General features: G+C 40.2%; 1 protein-coding gene across 7 annotated transcripts in view; it reads right to left on the bottom strand.

Moving 5' to 3' along the window:
• Positions 1–200: 200 nt before the first annotated feature.
• Positions 201–10,729, bottom strand: part of Chd1l (chromodomain helicase DNA binding protein 1 like) — a 64,273-nt gene continuing 53,744 nt past the window's right edge. For all 7 annotated transcript variants that reach the window (XM_004853887.3, XM_004853888.3, XM_087213337.1 and 4 more), the window contains 7 exons: positions 10,311–10,474; positions 9,586–9,791; positions 8,387–8,485; positions 4,234–4,304; positions 2,211–2,325; positions 1,417–1,525; positions 201–538 (listed from right to left, as the gene is read on the bottom strand). In XM_004853887.3, the coding sequence (XP_004853944.1) occupies positions 460–538; positions 1,417–1,525; positions 2,211–2,325; positions 4,234–4,304; positions 8,387–8,485; positions 9,586–9,791; positions 10,311–10,474 (843 nt within the window). In that variant the 3' untranslated portion in view covers positions 201–459. The remainder of the gene's footprint in view (positions 539–1,416; positions 1,526–2,210; positions 2,326–4,233; positions 4,305–8,386; positions 8,486–9,585; positions 9,792–10,310; positions 10,475–10,729) is intronic.

The following is a 10,729-nucleotide window of genomic DNA, read 5'->3' as shown; positions in this document are numbered from 1 at the left end:
GGGCAGGAACTCCACTTGACTGGATCAAGACTCTTACTTGGCAGCCTACTGAGTCCTGTCTTCTGAAGGTGCTTCCTTTTCCCAGAGCCACCCTGTTCTATTACCTCTCATATCTTTTCAATCTAGACAGTCTTTCCTCTGTAAAGAAAGTCTGGCGAAGAAAACAAGATACAGGGGAAAGAAAGCAATGACAAGGAAACTATTTGACACAAAATGTAGTATTGTGCAAATATTTATGCAAACTAAGGCCACGGGGCTTTCCCAAACAAGTAAGGCATCCCTGTATTACGGTACCAGATCAGAGTAACACATCCAGGAGAACAAAGTTCACATTCAGAAAACAGACTATCTCAGAGATCCACCAGATCCTGATATGTTCTTCAAGTATTCTGACAGTTACACTGAGCAAACAGTTTACTAGTTCGTTGCTAAAGACCAGATCTGGTATTAGGCCAATTGTTAAGGCACCAGTTGTGTTGAGGAGGAAGATGGGGACTTTGAATGACTGATAGAACCCTTGTTTCTAGGAAAGTAATATCTGGTAAGGATGGTCAAGGAAAATACATTTCAACTTTAAACTCAACATTACCCAAACTACTAGTTCCCTAGTTTAATAATTAAATAGCCATGTTAAGAGTAGTATGCCTTCATTACTTTTCTCCATATGATAAAACACTTCCAATATTGTTAGGACTAATTACTGTTACTGTAATCTGTTGTACTAAAACTCTTGATTCTGTTTGAACTGCGCAAGCACATAAAACATAACTTCTCTAAGTTTTTTTTAAATAATGATTTAAGTAGCCTAAAGACTATTACTGAGTGAACTAATTTCAGTAAGGATCTAAGTAAAAAAATGGAGTTTTTAGATGATTACAGCAGTTAGGGGTTAATTCAACTTCTTCTAGTGAATTTGGATGCAGTATAATAGTTCAAACATGCTAACATATAGCAACGAGGGCATGAGAAAAAATACTAGCCTAGCTAGATTATGACTTAGTGGTCAGAATAAACTTCACACTGCCTCAAAAATATACCAAAAGGTTCCAAAATAAAATAACTCACTTGTTTATTTTAGTGAACAGAGTAAAGTTCTTAGAATTGGACCCTGGGCACAGATGTAAAGGACCCCTACAGAAGTGATGAGAAAAAAGCATGTTAGCAAATGCCAATTGTTCAATAAATTCTCCCCTTCATATCTTTTAATCTTTCTGTTGACATCCAGAAATCCTTAGGTATACACACTGGACATACAAAGTTAGAATGTGCTTCTTAATTTTTGTCTCATTGAAGGGGGCCAGAGTAAAGAATGTGAAGGAGAGAACATGACTGTGGATTAACCAGTGACATCAGAAAATATAACACGTTTTCCTTCTTCAGTTTTAAGAACAAGATACTAATACTACAAAAGGATACATGTAAGTTGGGATGCCTCTTGCAGCCAAATGTTTCCTAATAAGACGCTCAGTGCCATACCAGTTAAAACCCTTCGTGGCATGCCCAATGCGTGGAAGATGAACACTTGCTATTAAAAAGAAAACAACAGATCATAACGTCTTCACTCATCTAAAGTTGACTAATGGGTATAAAATATATATAGGAGAAAATTGACTGTTCCATTGAAATTATATAATTATAATGTCAAAAATATTCTGGGGAATGGTGGAAATAAGGAAAAGTTCATTGGTTGAACACAAGGACCCAGAGGCTCTGGAAATAAGTTATGTACAATGGAAACAGAATATGACTGGTAGTGGAGCTATAATTAAAATAAGCAAAGATTCTCAAATAAGCCAAGCAATTTAATAAACACTATGACATACTAGGCTTGGAAACAAAACTAAATTTTTTGGCAGAGAACTGTCTGTTATGGGGGACTGTGACTCTCTAACAGAAGGTATAATAAACAGCATCTCCCAACCATACATGACCAAGTAACTGCATCTCTAGTCCTCTGTATCCATATCTATAAAATCATGATTAAAAATACCCAGTGGATGGACATGGGCCACAGAGGTAATGGATACAAAAGCAATTTACAAAGGAAAAAAGGCTACACAAATACAAAATGATATGGTTTTTACTTCTGGTGTTTACCTTTGCCATACAAATTGAGCAGGGTCTTGACATTTCTCATCTCCCTTTAAAAGTCACATTCCATTCTAGAAGCAGAAATTCGGCTCCTCCTAAGCACAAATAGAAGAACTTACCTTTCTTTTTTTTTGCTGCTAAAAATATCTTTTTCAGGCCCTCTTCTAGGGCTGTCATCTTAATGCCAGACAGGACATTGGCACAATCACGATGCTGAGCCACAATCAAAGCCAACTAGGAAGAACAACCATTAAAAACTGATGTGACATAAGACGGCGACACTGTCCACTAAGTGACCTGCCCTTGAGGGGACACAGTTGCTTATGGGCCACTCAGGGTTGGCTCCACCTTTGGATGCTCTGCAATGTCCCACTAAACGTATGGCTTTGTGCCCCATCTCAAGTGGTCTATCTTACTGTTTTTCCTCTTTTTAAGATATATTTGTTAAAACCAGCTGGGCATGGTGGCACATGCCTGTAATCCCAGTACTGAGGAGGATGAGGCTGGAGGATGGCAAATTCAAGTTCAGTCTGGGTAATTTAGTGAGACCTGGTCTCAAAATTTAAAAAAAAAGGAAAAAAAAGGATATACATATAGTAACATAACAGTCCAAAGCCTGTACTTTCTAAATGCTCTCAAGGGTAAAGAAAGAATTTTTCAGAATCTTCAGAGTGGATTGGACTTTAGAGGTTCTTCTAACTGACGCTTGAGTCTGCTCCATCTCTGTCCCCAGGACAAGCAGTCGTTCCATCTCTGTACAAACACCTCCTGTAAGGACAAGTGCCATATCTCCCACCCTACCCTAACTGGGTAGAGCTAGAGAGAAGCAAGGGCATTTCTGAGACAAACAGCCCTGTAGTCACATCATAGACATGGTGTTCTGCAGCCTGTAAACATCTTTCTTGAGTCACTCGACTCTGAGATGAGGTATTCTCATTTTTTTCCAGCATTTTAGGAATTACTGAACGAATGACTAAACAGGAACCCCTTTGTTGTAAGCCACACAGACCACCAGTCTCAAGAGAACGAACCTCTTTCAGCCTAAATTTCTTTTTCGTATCAGTAAGATATGGCTCAAAATTCAAACATGAATTCAGGCCTTGGAGAGAAACTCCCAGAATTCCAAATGACGAACAAGAGATACTTAATATGAAAAAGGAAGAGTTTGATATGAGCAGCGGAAGTGTGGGTTGGCTCTACTCCTCTGCATATGGCTGGCTAGAAATACAATCTTTTACAGAAATTTTCATGCAATGAATGATGAATCCCCCAGAGTTTTCAGTCAGGCTTTCTTAGTCCGTGAATGTTCACTGAGCATCTCTGAGCCAGTACTGTATGGGGTACTAAGGATCAAGATAGAAGAGCAGTCTCTATATATGGAGGGGCCTCCTGGCTAGGAGACAGCTGGGAGACAGAAGGAATAAGTAGAGGACAATCGCTTCTCGGCCTTTTGGCTAAGATCAAGTGTGGAATAAGTAGAGGACAGTGTTTCAGGGACCTTGATGGACCAGGGGAGTGACATGGAATGTGAGGCCCCACTTGATTATGGGCTGAATTATATTCCTATGCTGAAGCTCTAATTCCCAGTACCCAAGACTGTGACTACATTTCCAAAGAGTCTTTATAGAGATTACTCAATTAAAATGAGGATGTTACGGTGGGACTGAATACAATCTGACTCGTGTTCTTTTAAAAAGAGGAAATTTGGGGGCTAGGGATTTAGCTCAGGGGCACTGCACCTGTCTTGCAAGTTCAAGGTCCTGAGTTCAATCCCCAGTACCTCAAAAAATTAAATTAAATTTAAAAATAAAAATATAAAGAGGAAATTTGGACACAGAAAGACATCAGGGATACAAATGCACAGAAGAAAGATGGTGTGCAGATCTGCAAGCCACAGAGAAAGGTCTTAGTAGAAACCAAACCTCCTGACACCCTGATCTTGAACTTGCAGCCTATAAAACTATAAGAAAATATCTTTCTATGGTTTAAGCTTCCTAGCCTGTGGTTCTCTGATACGGCAGCCCTGTAAACTACCATAATACTAGGAACACCGGTGTGGGAAGGAGAAGTTTCAAGAGACACTGATATGAAGCAAACTTTAATTCCAGTAGCGTTTTCTTATTTTATTTTGTTTTTACTTACCAAATCTTGCCCTTTGTTTCTTGACTCTTTATCATCAATAGGAAATAAAAGGACAGCTCCCAAACTCAAGTCTGAGATTAAAAAAAAAAAAAAAGAATAAAAAGAAAATATTAAGTTAACTAAGGACCACTGAAAGAGGATTAGTCTGGGGTGTTTTTTGTTGTTGTTGTTGTTGTTTTGGTACAGGGGATCGAACTCAGGTCCTCAGTGGCAGAACCACTGAGCTAAATCCCCGGCCCAAGGGGATTATTCTGAATGCACTTTATGCCTTCCTTTTCTGACTCCAATTAGGTTTTGACCTCCAGGTCCCTTTAGAATCTTTCATACTTTTCTGACTCTCCTGACCTCGGTCATCACCTTAGGAATTCACCTGTTTCCCTCCTGAAGTTTTATGTTCTCCTAATTCAAGTTCTCCTGCAGGCTTTGGAAAATGAATTCAAAATCTGGAGGTTGGGCCAGGGATTTAGCTCAGTGGTTCTGCCACCTGCCTAGCAAGCACAACGTCCCGAGTTTAATCCCTGGTACCAAAAGAAAAACAACAAAAAAAGCTGGAGGTATTTGGGGGACAAAACAGGAAGGAGTTCTACGAGATTAAAATTTCTTTGGAAATCTTCTTTTCCTTAAAATCATTCAAATATAGCATTCTACTGTATCTATTTCTATTTGTATATTTTTCTATCCTTTATGGTTTATATAAAAAAAATGTCCCCTAAAACACCTGTGTTTGCAGGTGGGGATGTGGAAGGTAATTGGCTCATGGGAACACTAAACTCATCAGTGGATTAATTCATTGATAAAGCTGGACTGGATGGCCCATGTCTATAATTCCAGCACCTTGAGAGGCTGAGGCAAGAGGAGAGCAAGTGTAAATTCTACCTGGGCAACTTAGCAAGACCCTGTCTCAAAAATAAAAAGGCTGAAAATGTAGCTCAGTGCAAATACCCTGAGTTCAATTTCTAGTAATGAAAAAAAGAATTCATTGATGAGCTCATCGCTGACTGTGCTCTCATAAGGTAGGCCCTATTCAGGAGATGGATCACTGGGGTGTGCCTCTGAAGGGTGTATCTTTCCGCTGGTTCCTCTTTCCTCTCTCTGCTTTCTGGCTGCCCAGAGTTGAGCAGCTTCCTCCTCCAAATCCTTGTGCCATGACATTTCTGCCTTGGAACCAGCCAATTATGAACTGAAACCTCTGAAACTGTGAGCCAAAATAAATCTCTCCTTTAAGTTGCAGATATCAGGTATTTTGTCCTAGTGATGGAAAGGTAACTAACACACTATCCTATCCAAATCAAATTGAATGGATGCTCTAGACAAATGTGCTAATTTAATTCTGGGCTTTACAAAACATTTTGAATTTTTTGTTCTAATAAAAATTATAGGTATCTTGCACACTCCCATCTTTTAAGTCATTGGAAAATACTGGTTCAGTTATACCTTTCTTCTGGTATTTCCCAAATAACTATTCATTATCCATTGGATATGCTTAGAATGGGTTCTCTGGACAAGCTGTGAATGAGCTTCCATGATACAGCCAAGCCTCCCTTTAAAATCCAATTCTCCTCTCTTCCTTGCCCTAAACCCTGTACCCCAGCTTGTCTGGCCCACACACATGTGTCACTGACCAGATCTTTCCATACCCATATGCTGGGAACAGGAGATGGTGTAGGGATGCCAAAAGAATGTCACTATCAGGAATCCTCTTGCCATTTCTCTCCACTTACTCCAATTCAGCCCATCTTTCCAGACCCAAGATAACTACCACCACCTCCAAGAAGCCTTCCCTGGTAAGTTCCAGCCCAGTTCCATCTACTCTGCTATACTCCATTTCAGTCTTTCTTCAGAGAAGAGTGCACACTTACAACTCTGCAGAAAAGAGGCAAAGATTGACCACTTTTGCCTTAAGTCTGTGCAACCAGGTTTTAGTTTTCACATTCTCAAAGAATTCCAAGGTCAAGTGACTAAACTAGGGTCAAATCCAGTGGCCTTTTCCCAATTCTCATCTGATACTACAGACCACTTTGCCTTCTTCATATCTTCTCTTCCCTTGTACAGGCTGAACATTCCCAATCCAAAAATCTGAAATCCACAATGTTCTTAAACTCTAAAATTTTGAACAGTGACATGATGCCACAAGTGGAAAATCCCACAAATGACCTCAGGCATGGGGTGCCATCAAAACACAGGTGTACTAAAAACACTGTATAAAATTAAATTTAGGCTATGCTTCTTTGTTTTTGTTTTTTGAGGCAGGGTCTTACTATGTAGGTCAGGCTGACCTTGAACTCACTGTGTAATTCAGGCTGGTCTCAAACTCACAGCGATCCTGCCTCGGCCTCCCCAGTCCTGGCATTACAGGCATGTGCCAGGATGCCCAGTGACTATGTTTATATAGTCTGTATGAGACACCTATAAATTTTGTGTTTAGACTTGGATCCCATCCCCAAGATGTCTCACTCTATATGCAAATATTCCAGAATAAAAACATCTGATTATCTGAAATACTACTTTTGGTCCCAAGCATTTTGGGACCTTTACTTCAAACACTAACTCCTCAAGGTTCTCTTATTTTTCTGATACTCCTTTCTCTCTTCTCTTCTTGCATCAACAAGAAACAGATATTTCCCATGTTCTGTTCTGTCTTCTCATTTCTCTCTCATAGTTTTATTTATTTATTATTAATTTTTCCCCCTCATAGTTTTAAACAGAGAAGTGCAGTCTGTATCTCTAGCCCTGACCTTTCCTAGGTTCTCCATTTTCCAGCTATCAAATCATTGTCTAGATCTAGATTGACTATTTCAATACACATTAAGCCTTTCAGAAATCTGTCTTACAATCATACCACAGCGATATATGTGCACCCGTGTTTATACCAGCACAGTTTGTAATAGCTAAAGCTTGGAAGCAGCCCATATGCCCATCAACTGGAGACTGGATAAAGAAGATGTTTTTTTTATAAAATGGAGTACTACTCAACCATAAGGAGTGAGAAACTAGAGTCATTTATAGCTAAATGGATGCATACTGAGACGATATTCTTAAGTGAAATAAATAGGACACACGTGTAAATACCGAATAGTTTCTCTAGTGTAAGAAAATGAAAGTATAAATAAGAATTAAAAGGATTAAAATGAATAACTGATAATTTGAAATAGGAAGAAAAGGCCCAAAGGGGTAGGGGAAGAGGGAGGGGAAGGGGAAAGGTAAGAAGGGAAAGGAAAAATTATGAGAAAAGGAAAAAAATGGAAACAAAGTCTATGTAAATAGGGAAGGGAGCACAGGGAATGAGGAAAAAATAAGAACCAAGATACATCATGTACAGGTACAAGCACCCAATGATAAATGTAAACATATTGTATACCTAAAATGTACCAATAAAAGAATTTATGCAAAAAAAAGAGAAACAAATCTGTCTTACTACACAGGATTTTCACTCTATGTCCTTATAACCCTTTCCACTTTAGAGAGCTGGGCAGAAAAATTAGGAAAACCCAATCCCTAAGAAATGTGGAGAACCCTTCTCTATTGGACAAAGTCTTAAATGCTTAACTCCCCAGGAAATAACCACAATGATAACTTTACTCCTCTTGCCAGGCTGTGATTTCTGCATATAAAGGGAAATGCCCTTTTCCTTTTCTGTGCCCAGGGACGATGCTGTACTGTTCAGCCTTCAAAGTTGCCCTGGTCCCAATTTAACTTCTCTGTCCAGGGAGCATTGTACCCCAGGCTGTATGGACATTATAATCCTCCCCTCAAACCCAAACCAGGTACTACTAGTGTATCCGATTTCTCTCTCATAGGTTTCTGACATTTTTATGAAATATTCCCTTAAGAAGATGGAGTGAGATGGACAATGAAATAATCTTCATTTAATATTTAAGATACATGCAGTGACTGACATTTTTCAAAATACTTGCCCGTTCATTATCCTCACTATGTCCTGTGAAGTAGGCGGACAAGTGTTATTCACACATTACTACTGAGAAGACAGAGACAGGAACGGTAAGGTACTGCAACTAGCTAATGGATGACAGAATTCAGACCCTAATCAGCACTTCTGACTCTGTCCAGTGTTTTGTGACCCACATGATATCGTCTTAAGTGTCCCTTTCTGTCTTATTCCATCCCTGACCCTCCCCTCTGCTTTGCTTCTTACCTTTCATTTTTCCAGCCAGCTCATATATTTTTCTTGGTTCAGCTGATCGTGTTTCCAGAGCTGTGAATAAACCACCTCTGCCCCAGCGGCCAGAGTCATCTGACAGAAGAAAGAAAATTTTCATCCACAGAAAGCAAATTCTAGCCCATAAGGTTTTTTTTGTTTGCTTTTTAAAGGCACATAAAATAGGCATGAAGAAGAATGAGTTTTTAAAGGAAAAAAATTTTTAGAAATATTCTAATTGGACTGCCTACATATGTTTAGGTTTTCTGGGAGCTGACGGGTCACCGTAACAGGAAAGCATCTAGACACTAGTATGTTTGTAACTCTAGGGAAACGACTGAGGAAGGGTGGAGAGTAAATGGAACCCAGCAGTGAATGAGCTCTGGTGACTCCTTAGCACCCGACTCCCATTTTACAAGTAAGAAAGAGAAATTAAATGACTTATTCAAGTGGGTACTAACATAGCTGATTAGTATCTGCTAACACAGCTGAGTTTATACTCCAAATTTTGTTCATATGTATGAGATGTCAGGCATTGCCCTAAACATTGTTTATTGCAATGGTCCAAAGGGGGTCGGGGACGAACAAACAAAAAACAGGCTCCATGAAACTTACTTTCTAACCCATGAGACAGTCTACATGACAAATACATACGTTAATATGTCAGGTGGTGATGTGCATGACAAAGGAAAATAGGGTGGAAAGGACAGAGAACAACAGAGGTGAGGATGGAGATTGTTTTATATGAAGTGATGAGGGAAGATCTCTCCGAGGAGATACTGAGAGATCAATTCTTGATTTTCTTATTTGGGGAAAGAGCATTCCAGGCACAGGAAGTAAAAAGTGCAAAGGTCATGAGGGGGAACACACTTGGAGTTTCCCTTTTTCTCAAACGATGCATCTGTCTTCTAAATGTGATCTCATTTCACCTTAAAAACTTTCTGCAGAGGATGAGGCTGGTATTACCCATCACGGATAAAGAAGCAGAGGCTCAGAGAGAATGGGTAACTCAACCAGGTAAATGAAAGACCCATGAGTCAAATCCTTATCTCCTGATTCTAGAATTCATGCTCTTTTGACCATACAACACAGCACTAGGACCATCACTGTTAAGTCACAATTCTGCCTCATCCTCCACATTTCTTAGCACCATAAAGACTGAGGCATTCTCCCCAGTCTCACATCACTTCTCCTACCTACGCAGTGCACGATGAAAGCATCCTCCTCCCCGGCCTGTGGGTGGGTGACATCACCACTGACATACTGGATGGAGGCTGAGTCATGGTCTTCATAATTCAGCTCAGCAGCACTCTCTTCTTTGCCCCCATCAAGGTCCTGTGGCTCGCTCTCCTCGGAGGGCAGGCAGAAAGACTGGTAATTGTTGGACTCCCACCAGGCCATCCTTTAACAGGCCAGAGAGAAAAGGAAATCAACCTCCCCTTGGAACTCATTTTTGCACTGCTATTCACAAATAATAACTGCCAAGTGGAAATGCAATTAGAAGCTCACCCTGATTGAAGTTTTGTGCTTAATTTGTAAATACACAAGTCTTCCTGATTAGCCTAACTGCCTCCTGACTACACTTCAATAATGAGCACCCACCAAATGTCCCTGTTTTTAAGAACATGACTCAGAGGGACTGCTGAAACAAATGACTCCTTGTCACAAAGCTATAATAAAATCTTCAAAATTCTTGCTTCAGTGGAATGCATCTTCTCTGCCTTAGGCACTCGGGGTTTTTCACTAAAGTAAACTAAATGTTAAAGTAAAATGTTTTATGAAGTATTCTTTCCCAACAGGAACTACCAGCTTGATAAAAGCTTTTTGTTCTTAAACTGATTGATGTGCAGCTCTGCTCTTACTATATAGCTGTGACACCTTCAGCAACTGTGACCCTCAGCTTGGTTCCTAACAGACATACTTTTTCTTATGTTCAACCTCTTCCTTCTCCCTCTTCTTCTCCTCTACCAGTCTCTTTCTCTTGGCTGCTGCTTCTTGTCTTTTCTTCCACCTGTCTTCCAGTTCTCCAGGGCTCAGAATCCGCTTCCTTTTGCTAGAACCTTCCACAAGGCCCGGGACAAGAACCTATAGGAAGAACAAGACCCGTAGCCAGGAAGGTCAGGAGTTATCTGCTCCGCCATGAGTTTTATTCATTGCTACCGCACACTTTGTACAGAAGCAATATGCTTAGTGTTTCACAAAAACATTGTGCCTCCATGCTGTCCTGCATGCCACCTACATGGTGGGAAATGGTGGCAAGATTCTGCAATTTATGGCAAGATACTGAGCATCTTGTAGGCATGGCAGCCACTGTGCTCTGCACTCAGCCAGAGCACTGGT

Source organism: Heterocephalus glaber, unplaced genomic scaffold (assembly GCF_053883595.1).
Source record: "Heterocephalus glaber isolate CG9 unplaced genomic scaffold, H.glaber_assembly_v1.0 deba00001442, whole genome shotgun sequence".
Taxonomy (NCBI): Eukaryota; Metazoa; Chordata; class Mammalia; order Rodentia; family Bathyergidae; genus Heterocephalus; species Heterocephalus glaber.
The sequence above is the reverse complement of the archived record's forward strand: the minus strand, read 5'-3'. Positions and strand labels throughout refer to the sequence as shown.